Genomic DNA, 17,616 nt, shown 5'->3' on the forward strand with positions numbered 1-17,616 from the left:
TGCTTATTTATTCATAGAGACACACAGAGAGAGGGGCAGAGACACAGACAGAGGGAGAAGCAGGCTCCATGCAGGGAGCCCAACGTAGCACTCAATCCCGGGTCTCCAGGATCACACCCCAGGCTGCAGGCGGCGCTAAACTGCTAGGCCACCGGGGCTGCCCCAAGATTTTATTTTTAAGTAACCTCTACTCTCAATGTGGAGTTTAATACTTCTACAGACCTTACTACCTGCTATGTAGTTTCTTTAGCACAATATATATTTATATTGACCTAGGTAATACAACCCTGTGAGTTATCACTATTTTTATTCCTGTCTTACATAGCAGAGGGCTGAGCCAGAGAGAGAGGTTGCCCAAGACCACATAGTAAAGCCGCAGAGCTGAGACTGGAACCCGGGCAGCCTGCCTTCACTTTCGCTCTTACCCACTAGGCTAAACCACATTCTACTGTTTCTATGAACCAAGAAAAAAGTGGATAAAGGGATCATATACTAATAGGGAAAAGGACGATGAAGAATACTTAGGAAATTATGGGATGCTCATTTAAGAAGTAACAAGAAAGGGGGAAGTGAGGGCGGTGGACTGCGTAAACGGAGCTGAAGGCCACTTAGAGCAGCTATAAGAGTTTCGTGGGCAGCCTGGCACTGAACAAAAATGCGCGTCTCTAATTTATTTAGAGACTGGAGGAGCAGCTGAGAACACCCGGCAATTACGAAGCATCTGTTCTTGGCACTGTTTTGTGTCTATTTAGTTTCTTCCTTTATTACACACAAACCAAATAATGCAGGATTAATAAAAAGTAAAAACCCTGCAACACTATTAACATGACAGTTTTTATATCCAGCTCACATCGCCCTGTGAATGCTGTTGGCCAGCAAGCAGAGATGCTTAATGAATCAAACTAAGCTTCAGCACGGGGCAGGGATCGGGCCAGGATCCACCTGGTGTCATCTCCAAGGAAGCTTTTATTTTATTTTATTTTAATTTTTTATTGGAGTTCAATTTGCCAACATATAGCATAACACCCAGTGCTCATTCTGCCAAGTGCCCCCCTCAGTGCCCATCACCCAGTCACCCCAACCCCCCCCCCACGCCCACCTCCCCTTCCACCACCCCGTGTTCATTTCCCAGAGTTAGGTGTCTCTCATGTTTTGTCACCCTCACTGACATAAAAATTAGTGAAAGGTAATAAAGGGAAAGGAGATAAAATGAGTGAAAATATCCAAGGAAGCTTTTAGAAGCCGCTGCTCCCAAGGGCTCGTGGATGGAGTGTGGATGGAGGCAATGAAGGAGCCCCAGGAGGTCTTCTGCTCAAGCACAGGAGGCCGAGCCACCCCAAGCCTGACGTCACCTCACTGACCCCGTCTCATGCAGCAGGAGTGACCTGGACCGTGGGCCTGACTGCCGACCCCAGCGCTCTTCCCGCTTGCGCAGGCTGCAACCCTTTAGGGAGGAGGAGACCCTACAGATTCCCAAGCCCTCGAGCACCCGCCCCGCTCTGCAGAGAGCGCGCCCTCCTCGCGACTTCCTCCCGCTGCCCCTGGCGAGGACCCGAAAGGTGTCCCGAAAACGAGGGAACGCAGGCTCCCAGTCCCCCTGTCTAAAATCTGCAAGCGAATGCAAAGGAACCTGGGGCCGCCGCGCCTTAGAGTCCCGGCTGGGGCGAGGCGCCGGCAATTCCGCTCCCTGCGGGGCACGCAGCCGCGCCCCCCGGACCCCAGCGGGAGCCTAAGCCCCGCCCACGGCTCGCGGGTCTCTAGCGCCGCGCAGCCCCGCCCCCGGGGGACCCAGCGGGAGCCTAAGCCCCGCCCACCGCTCGCGGGTCCCTAGCGCCGCGCAGCCCCGCCCCCAGCCGGGCGAGCGGGCGCGGTCACGTGGGGCGGGCCTCACAGCCAATGAGCGGCTGGTTCGGAATGGAAGGGATTGTCTGACCCCCGTGACGTCACAAAGCGGGCCGGGAGCGCGCCGCTCTTCCGCCCCCCGCCGCGCCGTGGGCGGGGCCTGCCGTCCTCCGCCCCGCCCACCCGCCCTCGCGCAGCCAATCGGGAGGCGGGAAGCGCCGGGGGCCCGGACGTTCGGGCGGGGCAGGGTGGCGGCCCGGCGGGGCAGGGAGTGGGCCAGCTGGGGGCCTGGGGCCGCACTCCGGGGAGCCGAGCCGGGCGGCGTGGGAGGAGCGCCGGGTGCCGCCGCGGCCTGCCGGTGCTCAAGAGGCTCGTCCCCTGCGTGCCCGGTTCGTATCCCCTGCTCGCGGCCCCGCGCCGGCGGGATCCTCCCCGACCCGCCCGAAGTTGTGAGGGGTTGCCCGGCGCGCGTGGGGAGCGGCGGCCGCGGGCGTGCGGAGGGCGGGCCCCGGGGCGCTCGGGGGCGCGGGGGCGGCGGGGCTGCGGAGGGCGGGCCGCGGGCGGGGGAGGGGCGGGCCCCGGGGCGGCGGGGCTGCGGGCGGGAGGGGGAGGCGGCGGGCCCCGGGGCGCTCTGGGGCGTCGGGGCTGCAGGCGGGCGGCGGGGGAGGTACGAGTCCCGGGGCGCTGGGGGCTGCGGGCGGGGGAGGGGCGGGCCCCGGGGCGCGCGGGGGCGTCGGGCTGCGGGCGGGCCGCTGTCAGCGCCGGGGGCGCCGGGGGCACCGGGGGGAGGGCCAGCCCAGGTCCCCCGTACGCTCCTCGGCCGCGCCGCCCGAGGCTCCTGCACCGGGGGGAGGGCGAGCCCAGGTCTCCCGTACGCTCCCGGGGCCGCCCCGCCCGAGGCTCCTGCACCGGGGGGAGGGCGAGCCCAGGTCCCCCGTACGCTCCCCGGCCGCGCCGCCCGAGGCTCCTGCACCGGGGGGAGGGCGAGCCCAGGTCTCCCGTACGCTCCCGGGGCCGCCCCGCCCGAGGCTCCTGCACCGGCGGGAGGGCGAGCCCAGGTCCCCCGTACGCTCCCGGGGCCGCCCCGCCCGAGGCTCCTGCACCGGCGGGAGGGCGAGCCCAGGTCTCCCGTACGCTCCCGGGGCCGCCCCGCCCGAGGCTCCTGCACCGGGGGGAGGGCGAGCCCAGGTCCCCCGTACGCTCCCCGGCCGCGCCGCCCGAGGCTCCTGCACCGGGGGGAGGGCGAGCCCAGGTCTCCCGTACGCTCCCGGGGCCGCCCCGCCCGAGGCTCCTGCACCGGCGGGAGGGCGAGCCCAGGTCCCCCGTACGCTCCCGGGGCCGCCCCGCCCGAGGCTCCTGCACCGGCGGGAGGGCGAGCCCAGGTCTCCCGTACGCTCCCGGGGCCGCCCCGCCCGAGGCTCCTGCACCGGCGGGAGGGCGAGCCCAGGTCCCCCGTACGCTCCCGGGGCCGCCCCGCCCGAGGCTCCTGCACCGGCGGGAGGGCGAGCCCAGGTCCCCCGTACGCTCCCGGGGCCGCCCCGCCCGAGGCTCCTGCCCCGAGGCCGGGCGGGGGGTGGGCGGCGGCGGCGGCGGCGGAGGATGCCGGGGGCCGCCGGGCTCCGCGGCCGGGCCGGATGGCGTGGCTGGGCCCGGGGCGCACCCCTGCCGGCTGCGGGGTCCCCGCCGCCTCGGGCCGTGCCCCGGCCGCCCCCGCGGGGTGGGTGGGTGCGTCTGCTCCGGTCCTCCCCACCCCTCCGGGCCCGCCCGGGCCTGCCCCCTCCCGCCTGGAGCGACGGCTCGCCCCTCCTCCGCGCCCGCCCCCCGCCGCCGCCTCCTCTAATGAGCATCTCTGCTTTGCTTTCAATGGGCCGGTGCTGCTGTCGCTGCTGCTGCCCGCGCGGGTTGTGGATGTTGTCGGCTCCGTGTTGTGATGACAGGAGAATGTGTGTGTGTCCCGGGCCCAGACGAATTGGTAGGTATGCGCTTGACCACCTGCGTTGGGTACCCGGGAAGGATGGTGACTGGCTTTGCGTGTGCATGGTTTTCGGTGGGTCGCCGTGGATGAAGGGGGGTGGTAGGTAGAAGCAGGGCGGGGAGGGGGGGTCCTGGACCCGGAGAGCTTCGAGACCTCAGTGCAATTCCCAGGGAGGGACCAAGGAAACTCATCAAACAAGTGCTGGCGTGGGGCTTCGGGGCTTCAGAGGGAAATGGGTGTCTTCACTCACGGAGAGATGGATAACGGGGGCTGGGAAACGGCTAGGCATTTCCAGAAATGCCGAGAAATTCAAGTCTTTATACAGGGTGTTTCATGCAATCGGATTACATAAACTGAGGTTCTGACACATTGACTAGTGTGGCTCTCTTTCCTTCCTTTTTTTCCCTCTTCCATTTACCAAAAGCTTGGAAAGCTAAAGAGCTGCGGAGTCGGAGCAGTATAACAGCATTTTCTAATTAATAGGGTCTGTGGGTTTATTGAATGAAGTGGAATCATTTCCTGGCACAGGCTCTGCCGAGCACATCAGTAAGAAGGGATGGGTCTCGCTCCTGTGTCGGATTGCGGTGCATCTTTTCTTATTAGTCATTGGCAAAATGGGCCAAGTTTGCCCAGCTCTAAGATGCTGCGTGTAAAGGTGCCTGGGTCTGGATCACGGGATGGGAACTTTTCAGTGAAATTGTGCTCAGAGATCGCTTGAAAATCCGACACTCCTCCGGTTTCCTGACGCTGCACCTTGTTGCCCTTCTTAATAGCCTGGTCAAGAGCTCTCTACCTCATTAATTTAGCGAGTTTGTCAGCAGAAGTTTTGATTTTGTGGGGTTTTGTGGTTGAATCACAGGATATTCAGAAAGATGCTCAGTTTTTGAATGCTCCTTTTATGCTTTACACATTTGAAAGTACTCTGATTTCTAAGGATCTCTGGTCTGATGGAGAGAATATATCACGTGCTGGTGATGATAGAACACTCAATAATCACAGAGCAGGGTTTTCATGAATTCCATATTCTCCAAGAATTTGTTTTTTGAAAGAATGTTGGGAGTTGGGGGATTGGGATAGTCTCAGTCCATATGTTAAGCCTCTGAATAACTGAAAGTTGATAAATTCCACTGTTTTTTTTTTTAATCTTGAGGACTTTTGCGGTGAAGGAATATTCTATTACCTGAGTATTTGAGTGCTTGTTGTTTGAATTTATGTATTATTCAGACCATCTGCTGCATGAATCTGTTCTTTTGCCACAATGTTTCATTCATTTTGCAGTGGACTACAAAAGCAGAATTGTCAAAACAAAGTATTTAAGGAAAGTGCAGGTTCCTTGGACTTGTTATTCCTTGATTAGACATCATATAACCAAACTCTGTTATGCATCTACCAAACCCCTGCCTTGCAAACACGTACACACACGCGCATGCACAAAGTAGTAGTTTGATTCAGTTCAACTGAATCACAACTGAATCACGCAGAAGCAAGCATTTCTTCTTCTTGTAAAAGTCTTACATTTTAAAATAGCACAAATACAAACTTTTTTTTTGCACAAATACAAACTTAATCTAAAGTCATGGAGAAAACGTTCCCTTAAGATGGGCATCCGTGTGTATTTTTAATATTAGAAAATCTTTATACAGAACATGAAGTGAGTTACTGTGCTCTCTGTGTGCAAATCTGACAAGAGATATAGTCTATGCCTGGAAGCCAATGTCATGTGGCCCAACATTTGAGCACATCTCCTGGCTCAATCATGTACCCTTAACCTTTGGATGACTTTCAGGTATTCAGTTTAAGTGCGGTTATTTAAGTGGTTAGTCTTGATAGATTCCTGTCCTTCTGGAATTTCTTTTTCATTACTGCATTTTAGAATGCTTGTTTAGTTATTGATCTTATTTCCAAAATTCTAATCATTAGCTTCTATTGCCTATGCTTCAGTTTTTTAAACAAATCCCTTCTTTAATAGTGCATTTAAAATAATGGTACTTTCTGTCATTTGCAAAAGAGGTTCTATATGCCTGGCTTATGCACTGCTTATTACGGAAGCAGACAAGAATCGGTTATTATTCAGTGTTTGATTTTTTCTGCTTTCCTACATCTCACTTATCACTTCTCTAATTGTCAGAAGGGCGTACCTGAAAGTAATGTAACATAGCTAACCATCTCTGTGATATTTGTACATTTTTTTCCTGTAATGGGTTCAAACTTAAGAAGGAAATGCTGATATTATGATTCAAATGGTTTTGTTTTCTGTACTCTGTTTTGTTACTGCATTTATTTCCTTTTTAAAAGTATTTCTGGGGTGCCTGGGTGGCTCAGTTGGTTAGGTGTCTGACTCTTGATCTCAGCTCAGGTCTTGGTCTCAGGTCCTGGGTTCAAGCCCTGTGTTGGGCTCCATGCTAGGCATGGAGTCCACTTAAAAAAGAAATAATAAAGTATTTCTAAAGTCTATTTCTTTACAGGCCAAATGAATTCTTTGAAGCAAGGCCTCAAGAATTCAGGGGAAATAAATGTTAGTGAGAAGGAAGAGTTTTTTTTTTTTTCCCCTTGCCTGAATTATCTGGATTAATGATACACATTCATAAAATTTTCTGTGTAGGGGTGCCTGGGTGGCTCAGCAGTTGAGCGTCTGCCTTTGGCCCAGGGCGTGATACTGGAGACCCGGGATCGAGTCCCACATCGGGCTCCCTGCATGGAGCCTGCTTCTCCCTCTGCCTGTATCTCTGCCTCTCTTTCTGTGTCTCTCATGAATAAATAAGTAAATTCTTTAAAAAAATAAAAATAAAATGAAATAAAATTTTGTAGGTAAATGTTTTGGCCAAATATTTTCAGTGTCATATAGTATTACATTTTTAAATTCTTGATTAATATGTGTACCTTTTTTATACAAACCTTAGACTTTTATTTCACTATTTATTGCTTCCTGATGGCAAGTGGATACTTTCTTTTAATGTAAGAGAAAATATTTTTCTAGGTATTAAACTCTATTCAGGATCCATAATGTTTGAAAATAGTATTTCTATAGCTTCCTCTGATTATCAGGGGAAAATACCAGCAAGTAAATTAAATTCCAGAACTGAGAGCATTTACATTACTAACAGTCTTAGAGCTGCTACTATACCTAAAATTGTTTTTATCACAAAGAGTACAGTAAATTAAACAATGAAAAAATGAAGCTAGTATCCGATTTCAAAGCCTCACTTCAGCTAACACTTAAAAAGGCATAGGATTCCAGGAGAGGCTTTCGATAGCATCTGCTTTGGTGTGTTCACTTACAACCTAGGGAAGTGAGGCCCAGAGAGGTAAACTGACCTTTCTAGGATTATTTGGCAAGTTGCAGGCAGACCTACGTTCCTAAGCTCACCAAATTGGCGCAGTGGTCTAGAGAAGCGTAGTTTGCAAGACCGTCCACTGGGGTGCAGGAAGAGAATACTGGAATTCCTATTTTTATTCATTATGTAAAGTTTTTTCTATATGTTACAATGAACATTATATCAATACAGTGATCTACGTATATTACTTACAAAATAATTCATGAAAACATATATACACACACAATACTAACACCCGATACATGCGATAGCCTTGTGTCATCAAAGGTTGACAATTGGCCACAAGTCTCGAAACAGGATTGTCATTAATGAGAGGAGTCTCTGTGTGATATGGGAGATCCAGGGCCGCCTTGAGGATACAGAGGGAGGAGGGTGATTGGCCAGGTGGACTGCCGCTGCATGATGTTATGTAATCCTCTTCTCCTCAGCTTTTCCCAGCCGCATCTATTGTACGTGCCGCACAGTCTGCGCTGCACAAGGAAATGTGAGGAAAAGAGAAGAGTAAAGCTCGACTGTAGTCGTGGCTCCGTGAGGGAGTGAGAATTGTACTTACTTAGCACAATCCACCCTGTAGAAGGAGCACGTGGTGGGCACGTGAGATGCGGTGCTCGGAGCCCGGGGCCTAGCGCAGGTCCACCTGCCGGCAGTTGCACGAAGCGAGGCGAGGTGGAGTGATCCCAAGTGTAACTCTTGCCTTTGTTGTCTGTGTACCTGCCGTCTAGGAATCCCCGTCGGAAGCTCCGGCCTGCCGCTGTTCTCGGATGCCATGCCAGCGCCAGCTCAGCTGTTTTTCCCTCTCCTCCGTAACTGCGAGCTGAGCAGAATCTATGGCACCGCCTGTTACTGCCACCACAAGCATCTCTGCTGCCCGCCCCCGTACCTTCCTCAGAGTCGCCTGAGATACAGCCCCCACCCGGCGTACGCGACCTTCTGCAGGCCAAAGGAGAGCTGGTGGCAGTACACCCAGGGGAGGAGATATGCTTCCACACCCCAGAAGTTTTACCTCACACCTCCACAAGTCAACAGCATCCTGAAGGCTAACGAGTACAGTTTCAAGGTGCCCGAGTTCGATGGCAAAAACGTCAGCTCTGTCCTTGGATTTGACAGCAATCAGCTGCCTGCAAATGCACCCATCGAGGACCGGAGGAGCGCGGCCACCTGCCTGCAGACCCGAGGGATGCTCTTGGGGGTGTTCGACGGCCATGCGGGCTGTGCCTGTTCGCAGGCGGTCAGCGAGAGACTCTTCTATTATATTGCTGTCTCTCTGTTACCCCATGAGACTTTGCTAGAGATTGAAAATGCAGTGGAGAGTGGTAGGGCGCTGCTGCCCATCCTCCAGTGGCACAAGCACCCCAATGATTACTTCAGTAAGGAGGCATCCAAATTGTATTTCAACAGCTTGAGGACTTACTGGCAGGAACTTATAGACCTCAACACTGGGGAGTCTACTGATATCGATGTTAAGGAGGCTTTAATTAATGCTTTCAAGAGGCTCGACAATGACATCTCCTTGGAGGCTCAAGTTGGTGATCCCAATTCTTTCCTCAACTACCTGGTGCTCCGAGTGGCATTTTCTGGGGCCACCGCCTGTGTGGCCCACGTAGACGGTGTTGACCTTCACGTGGCCAATACTGGCGATAGCAGGGCCATGCTGGGTGTGCAGGAAGAGGATGGCTCTTGGTCAGCAGTCACTCTCTCTAATGATCACAACGCTCAGAATGAAAGAGAACTGGAACGGCTGAAATTGGAACACCCGAAGAATGAGGCCAAGAGTGTGGTGAAACAGGATCGGCTGCTTGGCTTGCTGATGCCTTTTAGGGCTTTTGGAGACGTAAAGTTCAAATGGAGCATTGACCTTCAAAAGAGAGTGATAGAATCGGGCCCAGACCAGTTGAACGACAACGAATACACCAAGTTCATCCCTCCTAATTATTACACGCCTCCTTATCTCACTGCTGAGCCAGAGGTCACTTACCACCGGTTAAGGCCACAGGATAAATTTCTAGTGTTGGCTACTGATGGGTTGTGGGAGACCATGCATAGGCAGGATGTGGTTAGGATTGTGGGTGAGTACCTGACCGGCATGCATCACCAACAGCCAATAGCTGTTGGTGGCTACAAGGTGACTCTAGGACAGATGCATGGCCTTTTAACGGAAAGGAGAGCCAAGATGTCCTCAGTATTCGAGGACCAGAATGCAGCAACCCATCTCATTCGTCACGCAGTGGGCAACAACGAGTTCGGGACTGTTGATCACGAGCGCCTCTCCAAAATGCTTAGTCTTCCTGAGGAGCTTGCCCGGATGTACAGAGACGACATTACCATCATCGTGGTTCAGTTCAATTCTCATGTCGTAGGGGCGTATCAAAACCAGGAATAGCGAGTGGATATTATTACCCTGGCATTTCTCAAAATGAAATAGATTTCAAGGGCAGACAGATTTGTAAAAGATACTAATATAATAAACATTTCCAGTGGGTCATTCTAAGCATTTACCCATTCGATACTCTAGTTGGTCACATACTCCAGATTGACTTTGCAGCAGGGTGGCAGGACCGTGAGCGTCTCGTCCTGCCTGGCTCAGACCTCACAGCGCCTGCACTCGCAGCAAGTCAGTTCCTTGTTGCAAATGTCTTGTGACATTGGCTTCTTTTATCAATCTGAGAAAATCAAGATGACCTGGCAGGTAGGATCTTGAATAGGCCCAAAGCCAGGATCTTGCTGGGCGTATCTCTTGGTAAAAGGGAAGAAACGTTTCCGTTCACACCCGCAGACCCCTTTCATCACTAAGGTTCCAGTGTACATGAGAATGTTTATTTACTGCATGATTTCCTAGATAGACAATCTATGCATTATTCATATAACTTTATTTTAGCCTGAAGTGGTTTTCAAATCCAGTACTTTAAGCCATAAATGACTGAGAACCAATCTGAATTTGTAAGTGTTTGTGATTATTTGACTGGAATGCTTCTTAAGTGGAAAAACAAACTACTCCCTTCCCCACCCCTGGTTACCTAATGTAATCGAGATCTTTTCTGTTTTGCCACACACTAGAAGACGATGCTTTTGGTTTCCTCCACTCTTATGTTGATGTTAAAGAAAACATTTTTTAGTTTGTAGTAATGAAAGGATTTCATTTCATTTAGTTTGAAATAAAATGATCCAGAATAAAAAGAAGAGACTGTTCATTCAATCATTGTCATCTGTAGCCACCAGCACGTCACGCTTATCTTGTAATCCCCAAAGGCTTGGCGTGCGTGCGTGTGCGGTGGATAGACTGCTGCCAGGAAATCATACTGCCCAGTTAGTAGTGATCAGAATCTTCCCCACTTTTGGAGTTTCAAGGGTGACGTATATAAAATAAGTTTTAAGTCTCAAATTGGAGAGTAAGATTTAATATTACTTTTGGGTGTTGACACCGGGGAGGGAGTTTTTGTTTTTCCCCACGTAGACATAGGTCAGTTAAAATATTTGGTTTAAAAATGACTAAATGCTTTAAACCTATTGTAGCTTATAAGTAGAAATCTTAAGATATATACATGAGAAGTTTTAAAAGGCAACTGTTGTGCATGCCTGATGCTTAATAGAACCCTTAGTAGCATCAAGTGTTGTTTGCAGCAGTCTCTGTAATTATATGCAGTCCCTTCTAGTGCTGTATCAAAGTAAATGAAAATAAATATATTCAAATTGGCTTTTTGGGAGCTTATTTGATATGCATCAAACGGCATTTGTCCTGTGTTTAATGGTGATCTGTGTACAGCTGTGCATATATTTTCATCACTTCCTCTGGCATCACCGTTAAGAGAATGGCTACGACTATGTTTGATATTCACATAGATTTTAAGACAACACGTGATTGGCTTTCCCGTGTGTAATTAGTTGAGGGGTTTTAGGAGTCCTTCCAATTTCTGTAAAATATGAACTAGCTGTTCAAGGACTTCCTCTGGACTGTGGACACTAAAGCAATGTAGAAGTGATGGTAAAACTTGTTCCAACTGAAAAACAGACTCAGGCAGATTGTAGCTCAGAGCAGCATATAATGTTTGTTTTCTGAGTTGTTGTTTTTCCCTCACTTTTCCCCTTCATTCGGCTTGGAACTTTTCTTCCAGGCAGCATTTTGGAAGGGGGAAGGCTGTACTATGTATTTATTTCCAAATGTTTTGACGTCTTTTAATTGAAATATATGTAGATTATTAAAACCCATTTTCAGGCTGCTATTTTAATTTCTCTTGAACACCGCCACTGAAGAGTTCCATATCATATACTTCATAGTCTTGTCTCTTTTTAGTACCGTATGTTATAAATTCAGTGTCCAGTGGTCACAATCAAAATAGTAATCATTATTGCACAAGAAACTCGGTCTGCAGTCCAAAAGCTGGTCTACTCTCTAGAAATGAGAACGCTGTGTGGAGTTGACATGATGGAAACAAAAATAATTGGATGTTAGAAATCTGAATGTACTATCATCTAAAAGCAGTTGTGATTTTATTGTAATTGGTTGTCACTGTGATGTGATATTTAAAGTATGCAACATATGTAAACTTTCATAGTATTTAGCTTTTCTTAAACTTTTTTTTATTATGGAAACTTTCTAACGTGTATCAACCTCTGTATTTATATTTAATCAGTGGCTCACGATATTTATAATATGCCCCTAACTAAGTGGAATGGTGGTATATTTCACAGTACTTGGTAAAAAACAAAAACAAAAACCTGTGTCTTATAAAAGATATATCTGTATGAAGACGTGTGAAAAGTTTATAATATTGGTCACAGAAATGCCCACAGTAAATTAAAGCTTCATATCTGCTTTCTGAATGGCTTGTGTTGGTTTTTAATGGTAATGCGATTTATTAGATGCTTTCTACAACAGTAGGTTATACTTCACTTTAGAATCCAGTAGGTAATTAGTACTTTAACAAAAATCCCACATACGATTGACATTCAATAGAATGCACAGATTTTAAATGTGTAGCTTGGAATTTGGTGACCACAACCCCAATAAAGATACACAACTTTTCCATTATGGAAAATTCCCTCCTGCCCTCTCCCAGTTCATCCTTCCCCACGTTAACTATTGTTCTGACTTCTACCACCGTGGCTTAGTGTTGCTCATTCTAGAAATTCACATAAATGAAATACAGTACGTACTACTCTTTTGTTCAGTTTTTTGAGACTCATTTATGTTGTTGAGCGTATTCATAGTCTCTTTATTACCAGGTAACATTCCACCATATGAATATATATCACAATTTATTCACGGTTGATGGCCATTACGAGCCCCTCGCTGTCCCCTACTAAAGCCAACCATTAGATCAGCTGTTGTCGGCAGTACTCTTTTTGAAGTGTGGCTTTAACTTTGCAAATACAATTGCAGGTGAGTTTTATACCTCAAAGGCAGGACTTTTTAAGGAAATGCCCTTTAAAAAAGTAATGATGGTGAAAGTTTGAAGGGATTAAGGAGTGGTCATTTGCTGTTGACCTCTCTGTACCTCTCCCACTGAGAATTTTGTTGAGCTAATTAAGTTCATTAAGTGATTGAGCTAATGACTGTAACAGAAAGGCAAATTATGCCTTGGTGTTTCATGGTCTTGGTTTAGGAGTCAAAGCTCGTGCCTGACTATGAGTTATTAGCTTTGTCCTTGGGTTATAGCAAGAGTGTGAAGATACCTATTCTCCTTGGTCAGTAGTTGACATCCCTTTGTCATAAATAATAACTTCAAAGGTGAGTCCTGGATGAGCTGGTTAAATGACATCTTGAATGGCATCTGAATTGACTACAGTAGGAAGATCTTTTCCTTTCAGACTTTACTTTGCAAGCCACGCTTAATCCGAACTAAATCCTCTCTGCCCAGTTCTTAATGACAAAATGTATGCCTTCGATTGAATCCTGACAGTATACAGCATTGTTTTCGAAAGAGCTCTCAAGTTATAAGTCTTCTAAGTGAGTATATTAAGAATAAAATCCATGTATTTCACATGCCATTAAGAATGATTATCCGACACGTATGTTAAGGATCACACGATTTAGGCTCGATTACTTAGCAATATTTAGGTTCATAAAATGTGCACATATCTGGTTTTAAATTGTAATAGTTTTTTTAATTTTATCCATCAAGATTTTCAGTTTTTTAGAGGCAGGACCCCATACATGGGCTTTGTTTCTCTGAGCTGACACAAAATGAATGTAAAGTGGCTGTTCGGCCTTCACTTTATTTTGCATTAGTGGTACACAAAACATCAACCAGAGTGAAGTTCTATCCTTCTTTTTCAGAACTTCTCAGTCCAGTTGCAGAGAAATAATTTATTCCTAGAGCTGTAGTTCGACTTGATAGTTGAGTCAATGATTTCTAAAACTTGGTGTAGTTTCCTGTTGGAAAGAACTATTTAAAAGAAAGTGCCAAATTACAAATTAGCCCCTTGGCCAGGTTAGCCAGGGGAGATGGCTTCCAGTATTAATCAGGAGAGACATCAAAGTCTCCATTGTCAAGTGAGTCAGTCAATTGGACCCAAAAGGCTAATACCAATCCCCCAGTAAAACTTGCTTAAATGTTCCCCATCCAACCCTCGATCCCTGATGCTCCCTATGCCATATGCACAGAGCAGAAGTGTTCCTGTGAGGGCCAACCACGAACACTAGCTGCTGTTTGAAAGTATTGGGCACTTAGCCCCCAAAGGACTATTTCCTCCTGGTTCACCTTACTACCCCATGGGGTGGAGGGGAGAGAGAGTTTCCCACTTAATGCCTTTCCCTAAGGCTCACGCTTCTCTGCTTTTCTAAGCTATCCTTAACTCGCTGACTGGCCTGCTGCACGCTCTCGACCAAGCTGTACAACCAGATTTCACTATGGTACAAGGAGTTCAGTGATCACGTTCAGCCTTTCAGAAACCTCAGACCTTGGGCACTGAGCACAAACAAGCAGCCAGGAAGAGTCAACCGAAGATGTTATCTCTCCTGCAGTGGTTTACTCAGTTTGCCTCCTTGATGGACAGGAACTGACTGGCTGGCGGCGTTGACGAGGAGGCCAGCCTTCTGGCAGAAAAGCTGGAGAAGCGTGGGAAATCTGACAAGAGACCTGGTTTGGGGGGGGGGGGGCAAGAGAAGGAAGAGAATGGTGGCAGCAATCTCAGTAGTGATTAGAGGCAGTAACGGGATAGGGCGCTTCAGATCCTCTGACACCTTGGACCAGTGACAGGATGAAAGCCCTGCAGAGCAAAGGCAGCAGCGAGCTGATGAGTGGTAGCTAAAGATCTTTTTTTTTTTAATTTTTATTTATTTATGATAGTCACAGAGAGAGAGAGAGAGGCGCAGAGACACGGGCAGAGGGAGAAGCAGGCTCCATGCACCAGGAGCCCGATGTGGGATTCGATCCCAGGTCTACCAGAATCGCGCCCTGGGCCAAAGGCAGGCGCCAAACCGCTGCGCCACCCAGGGATCCCAGTAGCTAAAGATCTTAAACATTTTTGGGCCTTTATGAAACCGTGTATTTTATGCTGGGACAGCAGCAGTTGGAATGCAAAGCAGTTTCCATCAGCATGGCCATTTTGTCTCGGCTCATCAGATAAGATGGAAAAAGAGAAGTCTTTGGAACTGACCCAGTGCAGAGGGATCGGTGGTACCTACATGGACAGTTTTCCCAAAAGGACTTCACTTAGCGATAGTTTTTCTTGCTCCCTATCCGGGCACGGGTTAAATCAGCCTAATTTAGCCTGATGAAAACAGACTGGATCACTGAGTCCTGATGTCAGGAGAGCTAGAGCTGTGGGACCGAGCAGATGAGAGCGAGCACGCCGGTGATCCGGTCAGATCCCTGGGGCTCTTGCTTAGGGACGGCTCACATGGCAGTAGGTGTAACCAGAAAGTCCACTAACCTCGTGGCCATCGTAGCACTGACAGGAACCACAACTACTGTGTCTTGGGCACGTACTACGTGTCAGGTCTTGTAGAAAGAGCGCTACGTACATTTCCTCATTAATTCTTGCGTTGGGTAGTCTGACCCCTTAACCTCTTCTCTAAGCCGTCATGCTGCCTGGCTTCTCCAGGTAATCAGAATTCAGGATTGAGAAGACCTGAGACCTAGCAGGTGGCCATGAGCAAGTGACCCACTGAGAAGCAGAGGCAAAGATCCTCAGAGAAAGCAAAGATTGATGTAGCCCCATAGTTAGTCTAGCACCTAAGGAATGGAACCACCCATAGACCGATGGAGTGTGCCTGGTGAGGGCATCAACAAAGTTGTAGTGTTATAGGTTGGGACCAGAGATGTCTCTCACTTAGCAGGACACTGCGGTGTCCAGATGTGCAGTTTCTCAGTTCCTCAGTTTATTTGTTGAAAGGTCATCGAAATCTATTACAGTCTAGGCACCGAGGGGAGCTGTTGAGGGTAAAAGGTAGAATCTACCTTTGAGGAGCTCACCTTTTGCTTGGAAAGATGCATGTGTAAAACAAAAGAAAAATTACCCTCAAGTAAGAGTGATTCAGGAATTGAAACAAGCAGAAGTTCCAGCAATAATCCAAGAAAAAGAAGGATGAACTCTGTCCTGGTGTGCTAAGGTACAAGGCAGGCCCCGGAGAGTCCAGGAAATTTCATTAGAAGGGAAAACACTAGAGCAGAGATTTGAAAGGCGAAGAGAAGTTTCCTAGGCAGAGAAGGGCCTGGAATGACATTCCTGGAAGAAGGAGAGCATCAGTCAAAGCCCAGAAACCTGAAACTGTACTGTATGTTTGAAGATGTCTGAGGACCTTTTGTATGACCAGAACATTCAGTGTGATGGAGGACCTTGGTCAGAGAAGAGGTAGAGAGGTAGGAACTGCAGAAAGAGCTGTAAGGAGGTATAGGGCGACTGCAGCACCCTTGCAGCCAGCATAGGTTTAAGGACAGAACTACTTGAAAAGGCAAACACTGGCCGGGACCATCATGGGACGCAAGCAAGACTCGGTGGGAGCAGGAGGAAGAGGAAAAAGAACAAAAACAAAGTCAGCCAAGCCATGCCAGGCTGAAATCGGGCTTCTAGCTTCTCGTACGTGGGAGACTTGAGTAATTCTAAATCAGGTAAGATTAGTGGTTAAGCAACAACATCTGTGTGATTTACATGTTGCCATTAGTCATTCGGTGCCTATGGTGACATTTAGTAACCTGCTATGTAAGCTTATTATGTTTGGTTCGAACCATCATGTTTTCATTCCTCTCAATTCCTTGGTTAACACAGTGCAGGATCACTGGGCTCTACTCAGGTTTGGGCCAACTTGACAACTGGCCTTGGGTGACGAAACAGCCACTCTTCAAAGTCTTGGGCCATTACCTATGGATGGAATTGCCAGCCACCAGTTTGTTCAGTCCAGTCTAGCTAAAGTGTTTTCTCGACCATCTTCATTGCTTAGAATACTTGGGATATTTGGTAACTAGCCTCTAAGATGACTCCCACTGCACCCTGCCTCCCTGTGTCATCGGCTCCCAGGTTTGGTCTGTGTGATCGATCGAAGACAGCAGATGCGATGAGATGTCCCTCCTGAAATTCAGTTATAAAAGGCACCACGGCTTCTGCCTTGGTCATTCTCACTCTCTTTCTTTTGGATGACTCACTCCGCAAGGAGCCATGATCAGAGCAGCCTTATAGGGAGGCCCATGTGGGAAGTACTGTACTGGCATAAAAACATAGAGAAACAAATGCAACAGAATAGAGAAGCCAGAAATAAACCCATGCATTTATAGTTCAACTGATCTTCAACAAGAGTGCCAAGAACACACACTATGGAAAGGAGAATCTCTTCAATAAATGATGATGGAAAAATTGGATAGCTGCATGTGGAAATGAGATTGGACCTTTGTCTCACAATATATACAAAAACCAACTAAAAATGGATTAAAAGCTTAAGCATAAGACCTGGAACTGTGAAACTGCTAGAAGAAAACAAGGGGGAAAAGCTTGCCTTGAACATTGGTCTGAGCAATGATTTTTTGCATATCTGGCCCCCAAAGTACAAGCAACAAAAGCAAAAATAGAGAAATGGGATTGCGTCAAGTTGAAAAGCTTCTGCACAGCAAAAGAAACAATCATCAGAGCGAAGAGACAGTCTACAGACTTGCAGACAATATACGCAAACCATGTATCTGGTGAGGGTTAATATCCAAAATATATACGGAACTCAATAGCAAAAGACAAATAACTGGATTTAAAAATGGGCAAAGGAGGGGCGCCTGGGTGTCTCAGTCGGTTAAACATCCAACTCTTGGTTTTGCTCAGATCGTGCTCTCCAGGTCAGGAATCTGTTCCCTCTCTCACTCCCTCTGCCCCTCCCTCCACTAGTGTGCATGCACACACTCACACACACTCTCTCTCTCTCTCAAAAATAAATAAATCTTAAAAAAAAATAAAGTACATAGTATTTTTTTTTAAAATTAGCAAAGGATCCAAATAGACGTTTCTCAAAACATACAAAAGCCAACAGTATATGAAAAAGGTGCT

The 17,616-nt window shown here is 48.3% G+C and overlaps 1 protein-coding gene across 4 annotated transcripts; it reads left to right on the plus strand.

Moving 5' to 3' along the window:
- Nucleotides 1-2,067: 2,067 nt before the first annotated feature.
- PDP1 (pyruvate dehydrogenase phosphatase catalytic subunit 1) lies at nucleotides 2,068-11,970 on the plus strand. Of its 4 annotated transcripts, XM_025433573.3 has the most exons (3): nucleotides 2,109-2,231; nucleotides 3,780-3,814; nucleotides 7,875-11,970. In XM_025433573.3, the coding sequence occupies exons 2-3, from the start codon at nucleotides 3,784-3,786 to the stop codon at nucleotides 9,530-9,532; spliced, it is 1,689 nt and encodes a 562-aa protein (XP_025289358.1). In that variant the 5' UTR covers nucleotides 2,109-2,231; nucleotides 3,780-3,783; the 3' UTR covers nucleotides 9,533-11,970. The 4 variants fall into 4 exon arrangements, with proteins under 4 accessions (XP_025289359.1, XP_025289358.1, XP_035564309.1 ...); XM_025433574.3 differs by lacking the exon at nucleotides 3,780-3,814 and having other exon boundaries at nucleotides 2,068-2,231; XM_035708416.2 differs by lacking the exons at nucleotides 2,109-2,231; nucleotides 3,780-3,814 and adding an exon at nucleotides 2,471-2,509.
- The last annotated feature ends 5,646 nt before the right edge of the window (nucleotides 11,971-17,616 follow it).

Source organism: Canis lupus, chromosome 29 (genome assembly GCF_003254725.2).
Source record: "Canis lupus dingo isolate Sandy chromosome 29, ASM325472v2, whole genome shotgun sequence".
Classification (NCBI taxonomy): domain Eukaryota; kingdom Metazoa; phylum Chordata; class Mammalia; order Carnivora; family Canidae; genus Canis; species Canis lupus.